This window comes from Pediculus humanus, genomic scaffold, assembly GCF_000006295.1.
Source record: "Pediculus humanus corporis 1103172108318 genomic scaffold, whole genome shotgun sequence".
Taxonomy (NCBI): Eukaryota; Metazoa; Arthropoda; class Insecta; order Psocodea; family Pediculidae; genus Pediculus; species Pediculus humanus.
This window is the reverse complement of record NW_002987887.1, coordinates 185,791-209,843: the sequence shown is the minus strand read 5'-3', so window position 1 is coordinate 209,843 and position 24,053 is coordinate 185,791. Positions and strand designations below refer to the sequence as shown.

The 24,053-nt window shown below is 28.5% G+C and overlaps 7 protein-coding genes across 7 annotated transcripts; 2 read left to right on the top strand and 5 right to left on the bottom strand.

Annotated features, from left to right (window-relative positions):
* Positions 1-2,782: 2,782 nt before the first annotated feature.
* Positions 2,783-4,806, bottom strand: Phum_PHUM601580 (uncharacterized protein; the record flags this gene model as incomplete). Its single annotated transcript, XM_002432761.1, has 2 exons — positions 2,783-4,474; positions 4,801-4,806. 2 exons carry the CDS (start codon positions 4,804-4,806, stop codon positions 2,783-2,785), a joined length of 1,698 nt encoding a protein of 565 aa, XP_002432806.1.
* Positions 4,807-4,934: 128 nt separating this feature from the next.
* Phum_PHUM601570 (golgi-associated PDZ and coiled-coil motif-containing protein, putative) lies at positions 4,935-7,271 on the bottom strand (the record flags this gene model as incomplete). The annotated part of the gene is made up of 6 exons (XM_002432760.1): positions 4,935-5,052; positions 5,187-5,443; positions 5,519-5,598; positions 6,328-6,717; positions 6,815-7,001; positions 7,254-7,271. The coding sequence occupies 6 exons, from the start codon at positions 7,269-7,271 to the stop codon at positions 4,935-4,937; spliced, it is 1,050 nt and encodes a 349-aa protein (XP_002432805.1).
* Positions 7,272-7,727: 456 nt separating this feature from the next.
* Phum_PHUM601560 (uncharacterized protein) lies at positions 7,728-10,647 on the top strand (the record flags this gene model as incomplete). The annotated part of the gene is made up of 8 exons (XM_002432759.1): positions 7,728-7,781; positions 8,932-9,120; positions 9,196-9,333; positions 9,422-9,640; positions 9,759-9,918; positions 10,005-10,212; positions 10,320-10,516; positions 10,619-10,647. 8 exons carry the CDS (start codon positions 7,728-7,730, stop codon positions 10,645-10,647), a joined length of 1,194 nt encoding a protein of 397 aa, XP_002432804.1.
* Positions 10,648-10,769: 122 nt separating this feature from the next.
* Phum_PHUM601550 (pist/gopc/cal/fig, putative) lies at positions 10,770-12,481 on the bottom strand (the record flags this gene model as incomplete). Its single annotated transcript, XM_002432758.1, has 3 exons — positions 10,770-10,853; positions 11,818-11,945; positions 12,394-12,481. 3 exons carry the CDS (start codon positions 12,479-12,481, stop codon positions 10,770-10,772), a joined length of 300 nt encoding a protein of 99 aa, XP_002432803.1.
* Positions 12,482-13,683: 1,202 nt separating this feature from the next.
* On the bottom strand, positions 13,684-18,378 carry Phum_PHUM601540 (protein transport protein Sec24A, putative; the record flags this gene model as incomplete). Its single annotated transcript, XM_002432757.1, has 14 exons — positions 13,684-13,887; positions 13,985-14,182; positions 14,261-14,398; positions 14,478-14,653; positions 14,726-14,836; positions 14,925-15,100; positions 15,179-15,332; positions 15,420-15,645; positions 15,745-15,902; positions 15,980-16,211; positions 16,306-16,492; positions 16,581-16,733; positions 16,872-16,987; positions 17,089-18,378. 14 exons carry the CDS (start codon positions 18,376-18,378, stop codon positions 13,684-13,686), a joined length of 3,519 nt encoding a protein of 1,172 aa, XP_002432802.1.
* A 2,770-nt stretch (positions 18,379-21,148) lies between these two features.
* Phum_PHUM601530 (GTPase_rho, putative) lies at positions 21,149-22,345 on the bottom strand (the record flags this gene model as incomplete). Its single annotated transcript, XM_002432756.1, has 4 exons — positions 21,149-21,432; positions 21,519-21,726; positions 21,829-21,887; positions 22,147-22,345. The coding sequence occupies 4 exons, from the start codon at positions 22,343-22,345 to the stop codon at positions 21,149-21,151; spliced, it is 750 nt and encodes a 249-aa protein (XP_002432801.1).
* Positions 22,346-22,675: 330 nt separating this feature from the next.
* Phum_PHUM601520 (uncharacterized protein) lies at positions 22,676-23,730 on the top strand (the record flags this gene model as incomplete). Its single annotated transcript, XM_002432755.1, has 4 exons — positions 22,676-22,729; positions 22,822-23,149; positions 23,241-23,404; positions 23,503-23,730. The coding sequence occupies 4 exons, from the start codon at positions 22,676-22,678 to the stop codon at positions 23,728-23,730; spliced, it is 774 nt and encodes a 257-aa protein (XP_002432800.1).
* Positions 23,731-24,053: the final 323 nt, after the last annotated feature.

Genomic DNA, 24,053 nt, shown 5'->3' with positions numbered 1-24,053 from the left:
GTCCAATTTATGTATTTAACATCTCACCTTTTGAACAAAAACTAAATATTATATATAAATATGAATAAAATTTAATCATCAACAAAGAATTTACGGATGTTGGTCCGTGACATTAATTTTACAAAAAAATTTTACACCGTGGCCAAATATTGTGATTTCATTTCATTTTTTTTTTTTTTTTTTTCAATTGAGTTTGCGCATTCGTATAACCGAATTTTTTTTTTTTTTTTTAATAAAAAAAACTATTTTCGTATTTATGTAAAATTTTTTTTTACCTTCGTTATGAGTCATCATTGAAATTTAAAATAATGATTCGTTAATAAATTTCAAACACGTTCGAATAAATAGAACGAAATGTGACAATAAATAACGATAAAAATCAATTTAAATTATTATAATTTCAATAAATAACCACATATTTTTACATTATTTTATTGATAATTTCACCTTTGATACGATAAAAAAAACGATAAATTAATTTATTTAAAAATATAATTTTTTGAAACGTTCCCGAATGTCAAATAATAACGGAAAAATGAAGGTTGAGTCGTCAACGGGGCGCCAACGGTAAAATTCGCAAAACGTTTACACTCAGAAATCATTGATTTTGTTTTCGAACCATAGAGTATGTAAACCTATGTCAATGACGTCATCCTTTCACCCTCGATATCAATTCATGAATTTCATTACGGTAACGCTTCCGTGTAAAGTAACGGAGCTTCAAAAATTGTACTCGATTTATAATCGGGTACGATGACGTAATTAATTGTGTTAGCACGACGAGCTCACTAAACGATCATTGCAACGTCGAACTCCCACAGACAAGGAAGGTCGAGGCAACGTCACAAACACGTATATATATTAAAACAAATACGAATTCAACCGCGAAATAATCCGTAAAAATTATTAATGTCGATTTAAATCCACGAATATAAACATTTAGTTCAAATCTCCATTTAAACAAATTTGTTTCGAATAATTACACCAAATAAATACCTTCAAATCACTCGATCTCAATAAATTATCGACTTTTACCAAATATTTTTATAAAACGACCGTTATAACACATACACACACCTTCATTACATTACTATTATCATCATTATTACGTTAAGGAAAAAAATTAAATAACGAAACGAGATTTTAAAAATTAAACTGTTTATTAATAAATAAATAAATAAATAGATAATTAATTAATAATTATTATTAGATATCAGTGCTTTAAAATATTAAAGTTTGTGCGAAGAAGCCACATGAAAATTAACCGAAAAAAAAAATGAATTATTCAATTAAACACTTAATATATATTATTATTATTATTATTATTTTTTATTGCAACCTTATTATTGACCATCTCTTAATTTTACTCTTTTTTTTTTGGGGGGGGGGGATTTTTATATTTAAATCGTGCTGAAATGTGCGGAAGCCGCATTCAAACAAAAATTCCAAGGAAGACCTTCTCATATAAACTTTATATTATCCATTTCCGGTTTTTTTTCCCCATTTTCCTTCCATTTTCTTTTTTTTTTTTTTATTGCACGCAAGCATTGTAACATATGTATATTTATTAAAAATACGAATAAATAAATAAAAAATATATATGTATTTATGTATATATAATTAAAGTTATTTTTTTTTTTTAACGGACGAAATACGTTACACATATATATATATAAATTTACATTCACGTTCCATTATTATTATTATTATTATTAAACAAATAAATGAGCTTTTTAAATGAGAGCTTAATAAGTTAAACGGCATCGTTAAAATAATAATAATAATAATAATAATAATAACAACAAACTAAATTTCAAAATTTTTTTTTTTTAATTATAACGACCTATTGTTTTATATATCATTTATTTTTTTTTTCCCCCTCATTCCATTCCATTGTTTAATTCATCGCTAAAAAGAAAAATGAATGAATGAATGAATGAATGAGTGAATGAATGAATGAATTAATTAATTAACGAAATAATGATAACGAATTCTTTTTCAATTGTCAATCATTCAATCGTCCGAACAAAACAAAGAAACGTAAATTTCATCTCCATCAATTTATTATTATAAGAATCTAATGATAATGATAATAGAACAAGCGCATTCACGAGTGAAAATAAATAAATGGGGGGCGGGGGGAGAGGGGGGGGGGTTACGTACACGGTGCCAAAACTTAAAGAAAACAAAGAAAAGAATTTAATTAACACGTAATCATTCTCCTCCTTTTACTATTCCGACAATGATGAAATAGAATTTTGAAACCGAAAATAACCGAAAAAGACCGAAGAAGACCGAAGATGAAGAGGAAGAAGAAGAAGAACTAATCACTACACTTTTTTACAGAAATCTAGCTACAAAAAGCTACCAAAAAAAAAAAAATTATTCATACCCTCCGGACGGACGTTTATTTATTTAAATATTTCCCACAAACTGCAACCCTCCCCCACTCACTCCCTCCCCTCCCCTCCCTCCCCCCAAGAGAAAAAATTTTTATACGACCGACTGTAAAGAAAGCAAAAAAAAATTTCAAATGAGTATTTTTTTTTTTCACACGTGGAGGAAGAAGAAGAAGAAGAAGAAGAAGAACTTGCAATGCGAATATCATTATTATTATTATCAATCACGTGTCATAATAATAATAATAATAATGGTGAAGAAGAACAACAAAAGAAATAAAATCTTCGTAACATATTGTTAAGCATTGCCACGTTCGACCACGACCACCACGACCACCACCACCACCATCACCACACCAATCAATCAATCAATAAATCAATCATTAAACTGGAGTACCGAAATCGGGATCCCCGAAACTTTCGTACCTGGTGTAACGAAAACTTTTCAATCTCGATTCCCTATCGCAATAATTCTTATTATTTATCGGTCCCCCATCTAAAACGGGTTTAAAATGTTTTATGTGATTTTCTAATACTTTTATACAACGTTCCGGACTTATGGCGTCGACGACGGAAGTAGTAGGAGGAGTAGGAGGAGGAAGAATACCGTTGCTGTTGTTGCTGTTGCTCGTATCCGCTTTCACTCCTTTTCCGGGTATTTTCAAACCGTATTTCCTCGACAATTTTCTCGTTTCCTCCAACTCGTCCGCTACCAATTCGTCGAGTATGTCTATTTTTTTGCCGTTACCATCAGTCGTCGTTTGATGAACCAGAAGACTGTCTCCCACGTGACAACCATTTTCGTTATTTACGTTGACGTCAAAATTTTTAACGTTGTACTCTATGAGATTTTCATCGAAACGATCCGTCATTTTATAATTTATATCTCTTTTCTTATTATTGAGACCATCGTTTATTTTTCCAACGACGATGACGTCATCGTGATGATCAAATTCTTTGTTTCCCGCCATTTTCTTTTTTTCCATTTTAACAATTTCCTTTTTGACGTTTGATTCCTTTGATTTTCTCCCCTGTTTACATCGTTTCATCGTTTCCGACGAACTCCTTTTTATTTTTTTACAAAAATTAACCGAATCCGTTTTCGCTGGGATGAAATCAGCAGACGTTTTGACGGTTTGCGACGACTTTTTCGAAATCTCATCCGCCGCCGACGCCGACGCCCCCGCCCCCGCCGCCATTCCGGAATTTTTCGAAATTGATTTTTGCATTTTCTTTTGTCCGAAACCGTTATGCCTGGAATCTTTCGTTTTATTTTTAAAACTCGTCGTCGTCGTCGTCGTCGTCGCGACCGTGGAATGATGACTCTTTTCATCCGAATGTTCCGTCGATAGAATGTCATCGTCGAAAGACGTCGATCCTCTCGGCGATGATAAATTCGAGGAAAAACTCCTGTCGAATATTTGCTGCAGGGTTTTCAATTCGACTTTTTCCACGACGTTGTTTTCCGACCAACAATCGTTCGGAAAATCCCTTTTGTTATTTATTTTCAAACAAACGTCGACGTCGGATCCGCTCAAACAAACTTCCAAACCCGAATCGCTCGTTATGTTTTTCTCCTTTTCCCCCTCCAAATAATAACTGAAATCATCTTCGGAAAAACTTTTTATTATGTTATCTAAAATACTGTGATCGTCCAAACCTGAAAATATTTTCTCATCGACGTATTCGAATTTTTTCATCGGTTTCGAATCCGGGATTTCGATTTGAATCAAATCCGCGCCGCCGCCGCCCCCATCTCCTCCTTCTCCTCCACCACCACTTTTGACTCTCTTTTCCGTTTTCTCGACCATGAAATCCTTGAGTAGATTTTCATTTCCGCTTTTGTTAACAACTTCGGGTATGTCCGTCTGAAAACGAAATCCGAATAAATCTATTTCTAATTTTTCTCCCTCCCTCTTCGGACTGCCCCCCACATCAATATCGATCAAATTTTCTATTTTTTCATTTTCTCCATCTTTGTAAATTTCATTTCCTTTGTTTTGACGACTCTCGTTAACAACAGATGATGATGATCTCCTCGATTTCCCATTTTGAATTTGTGATGATGATGACGACTGACAGAAATTTATATTCTTTTCGTTCCTGCAGGACTCAGGACAAAATAATATAACAAAAAGGTAGGAACGATGAGGAAAATGGAATGTAACAACAAAAACATAAACAAACATAAAAAGGCCCAAAAAAATAAAACAAAAAAAAAGGGGGGGGGGGGTAAACAAAATGGGTAAAACAAGAAAAAAAAGTAAAAATTTATTATTATTATTATTAATTAACAACATACAATGGAAAATTTTCCTTTTCCTTAACAACAACAACAACAAATATATATATTAATAACTATAAATAAAAATTTCCCACATTTTTAACAAAACAATCTAACCGCCATCAAACAAGGAATCGTGAGGAGCGGAAAATCCCTGACGACAAAGGGTAAAAATTTTCCGCGACTTGTTTTCCCCGCCAAAACATAAACATAAACATAACCAACGATAAATAATATTATTATTATTATTCTCACCTGTTTAAATCAGGTGTTCTGGGAGCCGTCGGAGTGTGTGCCGAATTAGAATGTAAAGGATGCAATCCTAATGCGTCTGAACTATCCATAACTTCCGTATCGAAAAATCGATACCTGCAGTGCATACAACATTTAAAAAAAAAAAAAATTAAAATTTCCCCGCTTTCTACGTCTGTTTGTTTTCTTTTCTTTTACTTTTCTTTTATTATTCGACAGAGATTTGTTTGTTTGTTTGTTTTTTCTAATACCTGTAACCGTATAAATCTTCGCTGAGTGAATTTTCATCGTCCGTGTCCACGGCGATGAATTGCACGAGTAATTTAACATCTCTCGTCTCTTCTAAATTCGTCAGGATTTTAACGGCTTCGAAATGACTCGCGTTTTCCAACGAGATATCGTTCACTTTCAATATAGCATCTCCGACGTATAAATTTTTACACTCGTGTGCCGGACCGCCGATTTCCAATTCGGATATCAATATGGGTACTCCGTGTTCTCTACCTCCCTGCAAAAAAAAAAAATAAAATGGGATAAAAGACATCTAAGACAATCGGTGCGGTTTTCCTCACGGACAACTTACCGTTATGGAAATCCCTAAACCTTGTCCCTGTTGCCTTTTCACAGTGACCGTCCTTTTCTCACCTACCATGCATGAAAAATCTTCGTTATCCGATGTGAAACTTTTACTCGTTTTGTAATTTTTTTTCTCGCATAAACCCGACTCGTCAGTCTTTATTTCATCCCTACTACTACTACTACTATTATTATTATTATTATTATTATTATTACTATTCGTTTTTTCTTTTTCCGTCGTTTCGCTCGTTTTCTCACCGTTGGAAAAAATTTTCACGTCGCTTTTCTCGTCTACGTCATAGCAGTTTTCCACCGCGGATTCGTCATCCGGCGAACAAATGTTCCCTCCGACGTTTAAAATATTTTCGTCATTCTCATCCGTTTTTGTCGTCACACACTTATTTTGCTCGTTTTTCATTTGAACAATGTAATTCGAATCGTCGCTACGATTATTGTTATTATTATTATTATTACTATTATTATTATTACTATTATTATTATTACTATTGTTGTTGTTGTTGTTGTTGTTGTTGTTGTTGTTACTATTTTCGATAATACTATTTTCATTTTGATTGTTTTTATTGAAATTGTTGACATTGTTGTCGTTTCCCGTGGCGTCGTTATCACAATCATTCTCATTCTTTTGTAGTGAGGCATCGACGACTGATAATCTCCTACCACTATCCGAGTATTCACTTTTTTTAACGGCGTCGTATTTTTTCCGCCGATTTGTATTTTCTTCCAAGTTGAACAGAGTCGCGGCGGTGGCGGTGGCGGTGGCGGCGGCGGCGCTACCACCACCTCGGCGAAAAATACCGCCGTTTTTTAAAAAAATCCCATCGTTGTTCGTACGATTCAAATTTAATATTCTCGAATCCGCGGAAATGAATTCGTGATTCGTTCGATTTCTGCACGCTCGTATGACCGTTTTGTGACGGTGCAAAAGTATTTCCGATTCCAACTGCCTCCAGAGTTTATCCCTCACGTCCGTTCTCATTTCCCGTCCCAACAATTGCAACTGTTGTATCCTACCCGCCAATTCCTTATCCAAATATTTGGCCGCCAATCTCGCGCCGTAGACTTCGCTGTGAAGTGCCAGTATGGAATTCCTTAGTATTATGTTTTCGCTCTGATACTGGAGCAATTCATTTTTCAATTTTTTCAATTCGCTGTTGTTTTTAAACGTGACGTCATCCGAATACGAACCTGGAGAGAAAGAAATCGCAGACGATGTTTTGAACCGTGGAACGCACTCACGCACGCACACACACACACACACTCATCATCATCATTCTTCACTTACTTTTCGTCGGCGACAATTTCAAAGCCGTTTCGATTTTTTCCTTGTACTGTTCCGGATTCTGATTGGGCGGCAATCGATCCAATTGTAAGGAATGTAATTGTAATACTAAATTCCGACTTTCTTCTTCCAAAATTTCCTGTCGGGTTTTGCTGTTGACGAGTTCCGTTCTTAAATCTACCAATTCTGCCTGTTTAACAAACAAACAAACAAACAAACCAATATGTAATTTTATAAAAACGTTCTTCACGATTCTACAAAAAAAAAAAAAAAAAAAAAATGGTGAACGTTATAATAACTCGTTATTATTATTATTATTATTATTAGCATTAATAACAGTTCTCTCAGTTCAATAGCTTTCGGCTGTTTTTTTTTTTTTTTTTTTTTTTTTATGTAAAGGGGGCATGGAGAGAAAGAAAAAAAAAAAATCCAAAATCATTACGAAAAATTCAAAAGTCATAATTTAAAATAAATCCCTCCCTCCCTCCCTCCCACTTTACGCAACCACCACCACCACCACCATCTCCATCTCCATCATCATCATCATCATCATCATCATCATCATCATCATCATTACATTACATTACAAATAACACAAACACGCATATTATAAGAAAAAAATCATAGCAAGTGAATAAAGAAGAAATCAATAACCTTCAGACACACAGAGAGAGAGAGAGAGAGAGAGAGATAGAGAATGAGAGAGTCAGAATCAGTCAGATTCAGAATCAGTCAGTTAGTGAGTGAGAGTGAGAGAGAGAGAGAGAGAAATATATATAGTGAGACCACACATGATGCCCCAAGTTAAATTGGTCCACCGATAGCATGTATACAGATGGTCAGATGTGAAGCGAGATAAAACGCAAATCGAAACCACTTATTATTAAAAAAGAATAAAAACAAAATGGGATGAAACATGATTTTAAATAACATTATATTGTTTCTTATAATTGAATTAGTGAGTGTCGCGGTACTTATTTCATCAGAACCGGAACTAGAATCTTTTAGAACGTTAACCACAACGCCGGTAAGTTTTTCTTTTTTTTTTCCCCCTTTTTTTCTTTATTTCAATTATTATTATTATTATTTTTTTTTTTAAAATTTTAATTGCCTTTAACAAAAAAAAAAAAAAAAAACAAATCGTCCATCTATTCTACACATACACACATAAGAACACGCAAATAAACAATGGAAAAAAAAAAAAAATAATAATAATAATATTAAATCCCGTTTATAAAAAATAAAACAAATACCCCAAATCTTATTAACATAAATTATTTATTAATATTAATAATAATAATAATAATAATAATAACATTTCGATTGATTTTTACGTAAGAGAAAAAATTAAAAAATAATTACGTACGAAGTAAAAAAAAAAAATTACGTGTCAAAGGTCATAAAAAAAAATTTTTATTTAATACGTAAAATTAAAACTTTTTTTTTTCCTTCCTTTTTTTTCTTTCCTTTTTTCCCCGTTGGAATAAAATAAAAAAAAAAAAAATTAGAATAAAGTTAAAAATAAAATAAAAAAGTGTGTAAAAGTGCATTTCTTTAAAATGAGAGAAAGAGAAAGAGAAAGAGAGAGAGAGAGAGATGGAAAAAACTTTTTCTTCGCTTTGATTTCAAACACTTTTTATAATTTTATTATTATTATTATTATTATTATTATTATTATTTTTTGTGCCAATTTAAAAAAAAAAAAAAGACATAAGGAAGAACTATAACTTTTAAACTAATAAAAAAAAAAAAAAAAAAAAAAAAAATTATAAAAGGCCAACGACACAAAACTAAAACCGTAAAAACCATGTTATTATGTATAAAATGGTTTCCTCTCTTTTCATTTTTAAACATTTTACAGTGAGAGAAAGAGAGAGAGAGAGATGAATCTATTTTAAGAATCATCCAACAAACCAAACCAAACCAAAACAAAAACAACAAAAAAAATTTATTATTATTATTATTATTATTATGCAATTAATACAATTAACTAAGGATTTTTAAAGAACGAACAAACGAAACCCCCTTCCTTCCCCCCCATCCCCCCGCCATTATTTTCTCGCTTAATTTATTTCACGGAACTTTAATTAATTTTTTAATTTTTTTTTTTTTTAAACAAGAACATCGAACCGGCTTTGTTATCCATTGCCGAAAGGTTGAGAGCATTGGAACACATATATTCGTTAAGATTTGCCGCTCCGCGATGGGAATTAACGGTGGAAAGTCAAAATCGAAAATTGGAAGCTTTAGAATCGAAATTATCGAGAATCGAAACGCTTTTGGAATTGAAAATAGACAAATTGACCGAGGTATACCATATACAGGGATAAATCTCTCAAATATATCCGACACATACTCAAAAAATTCCCATTTTTTTTTTTTAGGGACTCACGTCGAAAACTTTAAAAGAAGAATTATCGAAAGAACAACTCAGTCGAAAAATAGATACCATTTACGAAAGGCTTAATCATAGAATGAGTTACATGGAATCGAGAATCGAAAACAACATCGTCAAACAATTGGTATATAGAGCATTTACATGACGTGAGAAAATGTTTACAATGTAACGGATAGGGGAATCCCCTAAACGACCCCGTGTTTTCATTTCAGACGAATCTCGACACGTCACTCAAGGGAATAAGCCTACAGATAGAACCATTGGAAAAAAGTTACAACGAAGTCGAGGGAGATTTAATGGAGATATCAAACAGTTACGAAGAAATTAAAAATTTCATGACGAATTTCAATGCGACATTTTCCAATCAGCAAAACGACAACACGTTTAAAAACATAAGCGACGAAACGTTGAAAAAAGTCGAAAAAAACATGGTCAATCAATTTAATAGTTTTGCATTGAAGGTTTGTTCGTTTGTTTGTTTGTTCCAGTCAAACAATTTTCCTGGGAAAAATAAAAAAATTTTAATTTTTTTTTTTTTTTTACAAACAGATATCGGACATGTATAACGAAATGATAAGAAGAGGAAAAATGAACGAAGACATGTTGAAAAATTCTATAAATTTATTTAACGTCACGAGAAAAGAACTTCAAGACTCTGTACAAATTCTCAAATCCCACAGGAAACATTCGTGTCAATCCATGCCGGATGGTACGTACACCTTCTTATCTCATATTTTCTTGTACCTTAAATTCGCGATCGCGATACCCGATTACCTAAGGTTTCGAAATTTTCAGATACCTACGATTACCTGTTGGAAAAAATCGATACCATGACGAGGAAAAACGAGGGTAATTATCAAAGATTGGATACGACAATTGAAAGACTTCACGAAAAACAAGAACTCTATCAGGAAAGTTGTCACAGGCTTCAACTCAATGAACCGCAAATAGAAAATAGAATCGGACAAATATTAGAAAAAATTTTAGATTCGATTGATAATCGGTAGGTTGAAAACCTCTCGTGACCCCCCTCCCCCCTTTGATTGTTCAATGAATATTTTTTCTTAATAAACAGATATGGCGACAATAACTTTTCTTTTCTCGTTTCAGCACGTATGTAACGGATAAAAATTATGATACCATCCTGGAAAAGCTCAAAAGTCATCATTCGCACGTTATACGAACTCTGGGTCACACGGGTAACGCTGTTATTAAATTAAGCGAACAAATAAGCAACGATTTCAAAGCTTTGTACTACGACATTGCTGTCAACAATCCGACAGTACATAAAATTGACGTCATCATAGGTAGCTTAAAGGTAATAAAAGCAAACAAACAAACAAACAAACTTTATAAGGTAAGGAAACAAACGGAAACAAATTAATGCACCTGTTTGTTGTTTGTTTCAGCAACTTCAAGAACAATTTTTCGAACTTAATTTAACTCTAACCTACACCAATCATGAATTAACACCGACGAGCTTGCATAATCAAGAGGTTTTAAATACGACGGCGACAATATTGACCCTAATGCAAAATCTAAATGAAAATATTAATATTATCATTGATAAATTGAACAACCATTACTATCGCTCGTATCCCGAAACCTTTGAACCCGAGGATAAAAACAATCCAATTGATTTTTCTAAAAAAATTTTAAACATATTCAACATGACGGAAGATGATTTATATAGAAACGCACCGAAAAATATTGGCAATACTAAATTCAACGAAGATGACAAATACAATAAAAATAATAATAATAATAATAATAATAATAACAATAACAACAATGGTCATGGTGATGGTGGTGGTGATGATGATGATGATGATGGTGGTCCTGAATTTAACAGTCATTCAATTTTTTTTCATCAGGATGAATTTTCAAACGAAAAAGGACTCGATTGATATACAAAAAAGGCTGATAATAATAATAATAATAATAATTGCTGAAATAAAAATTTTTTAAACTTTTGCTTTTGAATTCGATTAAAAAAAAAAAAAAATTATTATGATTGATTTTTTTTTTTAGTACTTTTAGTATTACATTGATAAATTATTTAGAATGTATTATTATTTATCTATTGATTAGTTGAAAAAAAAAATTATTAAATACTTTGCATGCGATTAAAAAAAAGTATATAATTATGTAACAATCCCCGATAAATTTAAATTATCATTCAATTTTAAATTTAATTTCAATTCGATTTGAATTGAACGATTTATGTTATAACAGGGAAAAACTTCATTTTGAAATATAGTTTGTTTTATATAGATAAAAATTGTTTTCGATTAAATGTTAATTTAAACGAGAAAAAAAGCATAAATTTTTTTTTTTTTTAAATAGTATTTTAAAATAAGATGAAATATTTTTACTTTATAAATAAATTACTATTGATTTTTTATTGAAAAGAAATGCAATAAATAATGATGATGATGACATTAAAAATTTGTTATCGATTAATTGTATAATGTGAAATTTTATAAAAAAAGAAAAGAAAAGAAAAGAAAAGTGTTAAGTAAAGTAATTATTTAACTTGTAATTTGGTTTTAAAATAATAAATATAAAGTATAGAATTATTTAAAAAATTTATTTATGTGACATTTACCTCAATTTTTGCAGAATTTTGAAATATCGTTTGGGCTTTATGCGTTAGCTGAGCAAAACATGAGCTTAATCCTGCTAATTTTTGCCTGGCAGAATGTACAAAATCAGGTTCTTCAGCATCTAAATCTTCTGTAAAAAAAAAAAAAAAAAAAAAATTATAAAATAAGATTGAAATCAAATTTCAAAAGAAATTAATTTATAACCATCTGAAGGATATTATAAAATTTCCCATGACCAATAAATTAAAACAATAAGAGTGAGTGACATGACAGTATAAGAGAGAGAGAGAGAGAGAGAGAGAAAAAAAATTTTATTAAAAGTAATAATAAAAAATATAAATTTAATAATAATTACTATTTATAAAATGAAATTTCGAAATCATTACAATTTAATATAATAAAATAATAGAAAATAATTATAGTTTTCTTTTTAATGCAGTCTGTGGGCTTCTCTTCAGTAAGCGTCAAAAAAATTTTTTTAGTTTTACATACAAGAGACAACGGTTTAAAAAAAAAAAAAAACATGTAAGAAATTAAAAGAAAATAAAATAGTTTAAACATTTTAATTAAATTCTTACCGATTAATAAATCTAAATCGACAAAATTTTTATCAAATTCTTTTTCTAATATTTCTAACCATCGAAAACTGACAATTGTAGCCGCCATTTTGGACAGCTTAGTAGAAAACTACGGTTCAAATTATTATTCTTATCGTCTTTGCCCTTAAGTAATGCAGAAGATTTTGCTACAAGCAACTGATACAGTTCACTGTCCTTTTTACAATTAACGGTTATAAAATTTTACATTAAAAAAAAATTTAAAAAATTTATTTTAACGACGATATTTTTAATTTTATTGAAAAATAAATCACAAATAATGATTTTTAAATAAACGTTCTTTTTATTAATTATAAATTTATTATAAGAAAACAAAAAATTGAGCTATTTTAAAATTATTTCAAAAAAAAAATTAAGGTTTAACAAATATGACTAGACAGGTTTTAAATTAGAATAATAATCGATACCTAATAATATCAACAACCGTTTTTTTTTTTAATTTAAATTTTTCATTTATTTAAATAACTTTAATTTTAAAAAATTTCCATGGGAAGAAGCCGTAGAAATGAAATTTCGGCATTGAAACGAAAAAAAAAAATCATCGAGATTGATTAATTAATTAATTTAATATTAGCTCAAATTTTATTAAGTTTTTAAATAATGATAATTAATTAATTAAAAAAAAAAAAAAGAAATTATCGATTTAAAATTAATATAATTAAAAAATAAAAAATAACAACAACATGATGATAAAATACTCAATTTCTCAGATTTAATCAATTCCCTTAATTAGGGATAAATAATACAAATCAATCTTTATTAAAATCCAGGATCCAAAAAAAAAAAAAAAAAACAAATCAATATATTCTAATATAATAATAATAATAATAATAATGGAGAAGAAATTTAAAATTCCAATGGGAATAAATAAATATTTATACAATCAATCAATCAATCAATCAATCATTGATATAAATCCACAAATTTCATCTTTTTTTAAAAGTAATTTAAGGTGTTGATTTTTATAATAAATTTTTTCCGACTATTTAAAACACATTTTCTTTCTCACCAACAAATATTTATTTATTTATATAATTTTCCTTAAGCTTAAACATTTTTTCAAAGCACCTGTAACCTAAGAAATTTAATTTAATTTAATTTTCACATTCACTCACTCTCTATCTCTCTCTCTCTCTTTCTTTTCCTCCTTTTTAATTGTTGTTCCATAAAAATTTACAATAATAATATAACATATATATTTCCATTATTTAAACGTACAAATAATAATAATAATAATAATTAAAGTAAAAATCACTTTAACTGAGCTTTAACGTGATGAAGTAATTCGTAATATGAAAGTGCATTTTCCGATTTATCGTTTATGAAAAATGGCGCTATAGAATTTGGTTCGGTTTCTATTTTAACGACGGCCGGCCAGGGTTTTTCCGCTTGTAAAAAATTTATAAAATGCCGTAGTTTTTCACTCGCATCGTTTTCCAACTCTGGTAAATCGACCTGGAGGGGGGGTGGAGGAGAAACGGGAGTTAGTGAACTAGAAATCTAAATAAATCCTTTCCCCTTTCCCTTTATACATTTTTTTTTTTTAACTTACCGCATCTTTATTGATTTGCCTAACGTCTCGAACGTCGAATATATTAACCAGGAAATCTTGACTTATGTTTTTCCCGATTAATAAATAAATGACTTCCGGAGTGTCCAACAGGAAAGCACCTCTCGAATCCAAATGTTCGCTGGAAAGTGTTAACCTCGCAGGTTGTGCAACTAATTTCTCTTCGAATTCGACACCAGTCTACAAACGGGAAAGACGATACAATTTATTAAAATTTTTATAATAAAATTAATTAAAATAAATAACCGGAAGACTAACTTGATCGTCTAAATGTGTCACGTGATACAAATCCGGATGTACCGATTGAATTAATTCTCTAAGAGGCAACGTCTTCAATTGTGACATCGCATAAACCCTGTCATCTAATCTTGTATTTTGACCAGTTTTAAAAGCAGTCTGAAATTATAATAAAAAATTAATTAACTAACTTTTAAAAACATTTCGTACAGGTATTGATAAAAAAAGAAAAACTTACCGATTTTAACAAAGCTAATATGTATAAGGGTATCAAAGAAAGATTAACGGGAGCCAATATTGTATTTTGACTACCGGATGTTTCGACTAATTTATACGCCGATAAAATGTCGATGGCCGCATTGATAAATGCTTCTCTCGCATCTGACAAATTTGACTTTAACGATCTATCCACGGCTGTAAAAAAAAAACAAAAACAAATCAGTCAGTCAGTTTTATATAAATTTAAACAAGATTTAAATGTCTTACCCATTTTCGACAAAAGTCCAACGATGGCTTGTTGATCCGCTGACGTCATTATATCCGTTAGATTTGATGACACGGGTAGGCATAACGTATGCACTCTGATTCTTCGTTCCCCTGTAAAAGAAGCAAAATTTATCGTTTATTGTAAAAGAAGATTGTAAATAAGTAAATAAAGTCACCATGTTTCTTTGAAAATAATAACCTTTGGCCGAAGTGTAAAGTACGGCTGCTTGAAAACAAACGCACTGCAATTCGAACAAACTGTCTTCGATGGCTATTTGCATACCGAATCCGGCATCCGGATTAACGTTTGGTAAACTCAATAAATCCGTACTTCGAACGAAAAAATTCCCGTGAAACGTGTGAATTGATAAACCCCTGAAATTTAAATTTAAATTTAAATTGTAATGCAACAACGCAAACAACATGGCGAAGTGAGGAGAAATTTTGAATAACCTCGAACATCGAACTCTCATAACGGCTTCGAAACCGATTTTCCTCGTTAAATATCGTCTGAGAGCTCGTACTAATCTTTCGTTGCTCAAAGGATTTATTCTTCTAAATAATGGGAAATGATAAATACAACCACCGGAAAACTGTGAAATTCCACCTGAAATCAAGAAAAATATATATATATATGTAACCAATCGAATCAAAAAACATTTTGTAATAATTTAAAAATGGAGAATTCACGAACCTAAAGTTGCTAAATCCGAATATTGCGAACTCACTAAAAATATATCTACGGATATTTGTTGCGTTGAACAATCCAATGATAATCTTTTATAAAAATCAGTTTGAGGTCCTAAATTTCTAACATCTTTCGACGATCTATTATTTGGATCCTCTCGAGGACTCAACGCTCCCGGTCCTTTGTTGGGCAAACAACTTTGAAAAACCGTTATCCTTCCACCCGTGGGAGACTAAAATACATAAAGAAAACATTAATCAATTTCAACGAGAGAGAGAGAGAGAGAGAGTGTAAGAGAAAGTGTGGGAGAGAGAGAGAGAGAGAAAATCACCATTAATTTATAAGCCGCTTGTAGTGCTGGTCCTAATGCAGAATTCGTATCGAAAGATTCCGCATATTTTTTAGGTAGCTCGTGTAATAAATCTTTTATAAGCTGTCTATTTTCATTTAAATTAACTAAAAGACTATCCGGAGTCGGCAGAAAAACATCTGAAAACAAATGTATGAGCGTTATAAAATATTAATTAATTAACGGTTCCACGTTATTGACACGTTTATTGATTTACCATCGATATCCGACACGACCATTTCGTGAGCTTGATTGTAATTTTCTGCAATTGAAAAAAAATGTATGGTCGAATCGAAAAGTATGAAACCGATTTGAGTTCTGGAATCTCCGGGTATATTGTCTAATTCTTCTAAGAGGACAGAACACAGCGTTTCCAAATAACCGGAATCGCAACCCCAACGTGAAACGTCCAATAAAAACAAATAAATAGCAGGTTGAGGAGGTCTCAACTACAACATACATACATACATAATTTTTTTTTTTAAAGTTAAATAAACGGGAAAAAAAAAAAAACTTATTTAAAAGAAAAAGAAAACCATATACCATGTACTCTGAAGGAGCGATAAATTCTATGGTTGAACTCCTAATTTCAGGTCGTCTGGATGGATCACCGTAGGTTTTCGATACAGGATCGAATTGAAATTCGTCCGGTAATTCATTAACGCGAAAGCACAAATTACATTTCCAACGTTTATTGTCGACGAAATAAACAAACGGATTAATATACGTTCTGAAAATATAAATAATTGTCCATTGATTTTTCCATTTTTCCTGTTGAATAGAAAATGTCGAATTGTTTTTTTGTGATTCCCTGTTACCTGCAAGCTCTACACCTGACTATAGAAGAACATTGAATAACGGCCAACTGACTTAAATCTCTAAATGGATGAATCAATATTCCTAAGGGCAGTCTCGATTTTTGTAATAAACTATTGGTTTCAGGTATTTTATTTAAAGTGCAGCAAAATATTCTAAAAATTTAAAAAAAAATTAAATTAATTAATAATAATCGCTTTGATTAAAATATTTTTCTTTTCTTAAAAATATATAATAAATAAACATAAATATTTTAATTTTAGTCTTATTGTATATATATATATTTTGCTTACTCAGAACTGCAATTGACACTATCCATGAACTCTTGATGTAATCTAATCGGTGGTGGTGTAACTTTTTGAGGAGGCAAGATGTTTCTGCATTGAAGCAAATCAACAGTTTCAGTACCCTACAAAAAAAACAAATGAAAAGAAAATTTTATTGCAAATTTAATATGTTTTTTCGAGATTTAATAAAAATCAATTATAATTAAAACTTTAAATCATTTACCCATAATTTATTGTATCCGTGCTGAGTTACAGACATCCTTTCCATTCCTTGCCCTAATGCATGCATACCTAAATGTTTCATATTGTTTGCAACAGCGTTCGAAGGCATTCGATTATATGAATTTTGCATGTTGTGTGCGTTTTTTGATGGCGGAATTTCACCCGGTAAGGGTGGAGGTGGTAATGGTCCCATTTGACCCGAAAATTGATTTTGATACATCCTCGGTCCTTGATCTGGCTTTGGGTAACCATGCAAAGAATGCCTATCCCCACTATTCAGTGTGTTTGGAGCAGTAGTTTTCAAAGGATATTGCTGACTTCCAACTGTTTGCTGTGGTAAATATCCTAGAGGCGGTCCAGTTAAACTCATAGGTTGTGATGATGATGATGATGATGACGATTCGGAGACGGGTGGAGGAAACTGTTGAGGAATATTGGGCTCTGAACTTGATAAATTTTGATGAGGGGGCTGTTGTAAAAGATTTACTTTTTGTGAAGTAGGTGTACCATAGAGAGAACTATTCATATTGGGAATATTAGGTTTGTCATAAGGTGATGGTTTCAATACAAAACCACTGTGAGGAGTGGTTGTGATTGGTGGCCCACCTAATGGTTTATTAATGGTTTGAGGCTGAGACAATAAACGAGGAATGGGATTGGGGCCAGGACCACCAGGACCAGGGATTGATTTATTTGAATACTGAAAACCAGTAGAATTTACCTTAGCCATTTGTTCATTTTGAGAAACTGCATCGTTGCTGCTAGGAGGTTGCATAGATAAATTATTTATATTAGAATTTGAATTATTTAATTTATTAGGAATTATAGGAGTGGGTTTTATAATATTTTGTCTGTTGGATTGCAAATTGGATGGCATCGAAGCACCAGCAGAATGAGGAATATTTTTCCACTGAGTTCCGGAAACATTTGACGAATTCATTTGATTAGGATTAGAAGAAATATTTTGATTTGGTTCTACTAGAGGATTACCAGGCAAACTAGGTTTAGATGATAACAATGGTGTTTGTTGTCTTGTTGTTGGAAATATTGAGGGGGACTGATGAAATTGATAATTACTGGCACTACTTGTAATTGTATTCGACCTTTTAACATTTTGAAAAATTTGGCCGTTGGCAACTGATGTAACACTTTTCTGTTGCAAAGTTGATATAGGACTATTATTTACAGATGATTGTATAGGTTCTACTTGACTATTTGGTGAAATTAAATTAGCTCCAGGGAACGGAGGCATTCCATTCGGAACACTTTGCTGGTTTTTATCAGCCATCATTTTCTTCCTAAAACAAATTCACATTAATTAATAATCTTTTACCTTAAAGTTAGGCACTGTTTGCCTATAAAATGTTTTACTATACAATTAAACTCAATAATTAAAAAAATTTTTTAAATGTGTTATACATTTACATATTTCAAACATTTTTTGCAACTCATTTTTTCGTTTGATTAAAAATTACAATTTTGAATCTTGTCAAAGAATAACTATAGAAAATTAATTATAAATTAAATTTAAAATTAAAAACAATTAGATAAAAATATTTTAAAATTAACTTTTGAATTAAATTTTTTCTATTCATTAATTAAATATATATAAAGTTGCATTAATCACTTACAATAGTATCATTTATAAAAAATTTTTTTCATAAAATATATGTATAGGCTGGGCAAAAATAAAACAAATAAAAATTTTTAAAAATAGATTTATAAAAATCAAAATTTTCCATTTTGCATAATAAAATAAATTTAAAAAAATTTTTTTTTTTTAAATTTAAACAAAAATTTTGACTGGTAAACATGAATCCTTAATAACTGTTTTATTTTAAAAAATAAATATTTTTTTACAAAACATGTCATTTACATATTATGCTGATAAAAAATTATTTAGTAGCAAAGTCGAAAGTAAATAATTAAAATTCTTAAATAAATATATATGGGAATAATATTAAAATAATAATATTTAAAACATATTTTAGACAGATTAATTGGTAAATTTTTTAAAATAGCTCGAATGATGAATTTTTTTTTTACTCCTCTTCCTATTTAAAAATTAAAATAAATAAAGTAGAAAAAAAATGAAAAAAAAAACAATTAAAACTTACTTATTAATTTTTAAAACTGCTAAGAGCACTTATAATAACAACCATCATCTCATTTCACAAATTAATATTTAAAATTTTCATTCTAATTTCGGCCATTTTAATGACTACATAAAGATGAAATGACGTGGAAGAGCAAATATTAACTCCAGCAAATCAAAAGCTACAAACAAAATTCCGGGGATAATTTTAAAAATAGATTTAACGCACTTTAAATTTTTTTTTTTTTTATAACTTGAACATAAATAAAATTAAATTAAACATTTTTTACAAAAATTAATTAAAATTTTATAAATAAATAAAATACTCATGGATGGTATAATGTAGGATTACATGTCACGATTCCCGCCATTTTTAAAACTTATGAATTGTGAACTTAAAAATTATTAGAAAAAAAAAAAAAAAAATTATTTTAACGGATTTACCCACTTAATATTCTTACCATAGTTAAAATAGTTAAAATGATGTGTAATAAGGATCTAAATATAATCATTTATAATAAAAATTAATTTGTTAAAATAATTTTATTACCAACATATTTAAAAAAAAAAAAAAAGAAAAACAAAATGTGTGTGTCCACAAAAGTGGTTTTAAATTTATTATAAATTATTAAAAAAAAAAAAAAATGTTTAAGAAAGAACGATGATAAAAGTATACATAAAAATTAAAAAAAGTTAACATAAATTCCATTAAAGTAAAAATTAATAATTTGAAAGACATATTTTGTACCTATAATAATAATAAGTAAGTAATATAAATCAGCGAGTTAATAAAATAATAAATCACAATTTTAGAAAAAACAAAAAAAACTTCCCTAAATTATAAATAAAATTATAAAATTAAATGAATAAAATAAAAATAATAAAACCTGATAAATTGACAAAACTACAAAAGGTAAAAAAAATTTTAATTTTTTTAAAAACAATTATTCAATAATGATTATGATAATGATAACATTAATTTAAATTCATTTTAAAATACTTTAAAGTAAATATTTACATATTAACAACATTTTTAAAAAATTTTAGGGAAGCCCAACATTATAATAACAATTATTATTGAGCTCTACATGTAAATTTATATAATTAATCGAAAAAAAAAAAAATAATAAAAACACAACCATGATAATAATTTTTTTTAAGTTTCCTCGGTAAAACAATTCTTCAGGATGATATATTTTGAATAAACTAAATTAATCAATAAAAATTTTAAATACTTTTTAAATGTTATTAAAATTTAATAAACCTAAAAACTAAATTTTAATTTTTTTTATAATACGTCTTACAAAAAAAAAAAAAATCCTAATCGTAACATTAACTTCATTATATCAATATTTAATTAAACTACATTCGATCAATAATGATGTCTTTCTTAACAAAAAAAACTTGATAAATATTTTGAATTGTAAAAACAAAAAACATAAATAAAATCAATTAACATTGGAATGTTACAAATAATGTATTTATTCCTGGTTTATGTTATGTAAAATTAAAACTTGATAAACAAATGTTTTTTTTTTATAAAAACATGAAAACATTAATTTTTATTATTCGTAATTTATGCTATTAATTACATTAACCAGAATTTAAAATTGATTTATGAGTGCATATTTAAACTATTTATTATAAAATGTGCTTTTATTATATTCTATTATAGAAAATAAATATTAAAATATTTAAAACTTTTAAATTATTTATTTTTAAATTATTTCGATTAAAAGTTTAAAACAAAAACAATTAAGTTTTGTTCGTTATGTGAACTAATAATAATAATACATTATGTTACTACTGTTAAATTATTAATTTTTTTAAAAGGGGGGAGGGGGTGTAATTAACCTAACATTTAACCTAATTATTCATATTAAAAAAAAAAAAAAAAACGTTATCTATTACATTGTTAAACTTATTTTTAAAAAAAATTTTTTTTTTCTCGATTATTTTTGGCAGTTTATATTTTTCTAGTTTGCGGAAAACAACAAATTAATTTTCTCCATCTACCATTTGGACCAATTTTTTTTATTTTTAACCTGCCATAATTATTTTTGTTGTTATTATTATTATTATTATTTAAATTAAGCATTCTTCTTCTTGATAGTGCGCAAACGATTGCATTATCGAAAGCATCTTTTAATTGTTTTTGTGTTAGAGCAGATGTTTCAATATATCCTTTAGCTCCCAAACAATTAGCAAGTGCTTTAGCTTGTTGTTCACTCACAGGAACTTCCTTGTTAACTAAACAAAAAAAAAGAAAGAAAAATTTTTTTTGTAACCCAAACTATTAAGTTTTTTTTTAAAAAATAATGTTACTGCTCAATTACCTGTCAATTGATTTAATAATTTTACATCTGATTTTCTATCTGATTGTGTGCCTACTAATAACATTGGAGCTTCTGGCCAATGTTTTCTAATTTCAGGTACCCATTTTTTTTGAACATTTTTAAAACTGCTCGGATTAACAACGGAAAAACAAACTAAAAATATATCTGTTTCAGGATAACAGAGAGTTCTTATCGAATTAAAATCATCCTAAAAATCAATTATTATGAGTAATAAGTAATAGAATGCTAATGGAAAAGTAAATATACAAAAAAAAAAAAAATTGATATTAAATTAATAATTTAATTTTACCTGTCCAGCTGTATCACAGAGTTGTAAACTGACTGGCTGATTATCAACCATAACTACAACTATAAAAAAAAAAATTTTTTTTAATTTAAGAAAGTATTAATTTAGTTTTAAAAAAAAATTATTAAACTAAAATATTTATTAAAATTTTATCCAAAAATTAAATTTATTCAAATGAGACGAAGTATGTAAAATAAGGCCCGTAGAGCGATGGCCTTTGTTTCCTTTTATAGTAAATCAAATAAAGTAATTAAAAAACCTTAAAGGCAACGCAATCCAAATTTATGTGTAATAAAAAAAATTTTTTTTTTTTGTACTAACCATTATAATTATCGAAAGCTGTTGGAACGTAATCTACTGGAAAATCGTTGGTCGAATAACTTACAATTAAAGATGTTTTTCCAACCTGTCCATCACCAACCAAAACACATTTAATTTTATTTTGACTTTCGCAAACGATTTCATTGTTTTTATGAGTTAATAATGTATTTTCGCATCCGACCGATGAAGGTGGCATCATAATATTAAAAAAAAAAAAAAAAGAAACGAAAAATAAAACAATAATAAATTAAAATTAAAAACTAATTGTAAAAAAAAAAAAAAAAAAAAAAAAAATTAATAAAGACTCAAATTCGTCGAGTCCATTCCTACACACTATTTTGAAAATTTCATCTTATTGACGTTTATAAATAAAATTATTAATTGAATTTCGTCTTGTTGCCCTTAATTTAAATGAATTTTCAAAAAAAAAAAAAGTTAAAATGAACTTTTTTTATTTTTTTTTATTTTTCACATGATAAATTTTTTTTTTTTTTTTACAAAAGCTTAAAACTTGTATCGTTTACTTAAAATGAAACAAAATGATGAAATTAAAAAAGAAATTATTGTACCGAGAATTACACAGGTAGTGCAAAAAAATAAATGATCGACTGGAGTATTATTATTATTAACATAGAAAATGAAAATTAATTTTTTTTTTTTTTTTATTAATTACAGATAGATGCTAATTATTTCGATAATGAAATTAATAAAATATTATTTAATCAAATATTGGAAGTGTCAAAATTTTTAAAACCTGGAGCATTGAATAATTTCAAGTCAGAATTGAATTTCATTTTAAATTTAGTCATATATAAATATTCAATTTTACAAAAAAACAGTACGTTTGGACAAGATCTAGTAGGATTAAAATATAACGACTCGTTTAAACGCACAAAACTTTATCTTTATCCTATACTAAAATATTTTTTTCCTTACCTGAAGAAAAAATATGAAGAAAATGGCACAAGAGTAAATAATAATGTAATGTTACTGAAAAATATATGTGACTTGCAATTATTTCGATTGATGTTCTCTTAAAATTATTATTTTTGTTATTTAGATATGGAAGATTTTTGGAAAAATTGAATTGATAGTGAAAATTAGTCAGTTTTTAAACCTATTAGTGTTTTTAGTGCAAGGAAAATATCCAACGATAAGCGATCGATTGTTAAATTTAAAATATGTACCCACAAAAAAATATAATAGAAGTGTTGGTTATCATTTTATGACTAGGCAACTTGTATGGTTTAGTATTTTGGTTTGTACCTATTTTATTTCTTTCATTTTCATTAATTATTTCATTTAAACAAAAAGGTATAATTAAAAAAAAATTTTTTTTTTTATTTTTTCTTACAGGAATTGCTAAAATTAATTTTACCATTAGTTAATTATTCGAAAATTAAAAGTAAAATTAGCACTTTAGTTTTTTCTAAATTTTACACAAAGAGGATTAAAATTCATACCAAGTATAAAAACAGTTCAAAATGTGTTATTTGTAAAGATTATTTAATTTTACCATGTACAATATCTGAAAAATGTTCTCATTTAGCTTGTTATTATTGTTTAAAGGTAAATAATTTTTAAATTATGAAATAGAAAATAGTTTTTAAAAAAATTTTTTTTGTAATTATTATTATTATTATTATTTTTTTTACAGAGTATTATTTTATCAGACAGTAAATATACATGTTCTTATTGTCAAGAAACTAATACTGATTCGGATAATTTTTATTTTTATTCAATATCCGAAGAGAAATAGTTAGACTCCAAATCGTAAAAACAAAATTGGTATAACCATCGCTTTAAATTTCCCAAAAAAAAAATATTAATGTATTATTTAAAATTTAAGTGTAAGAAACTAAAATAAGAGTTTATTGTTTTGTTATTAAATGTGTGTGTGTGTTGTT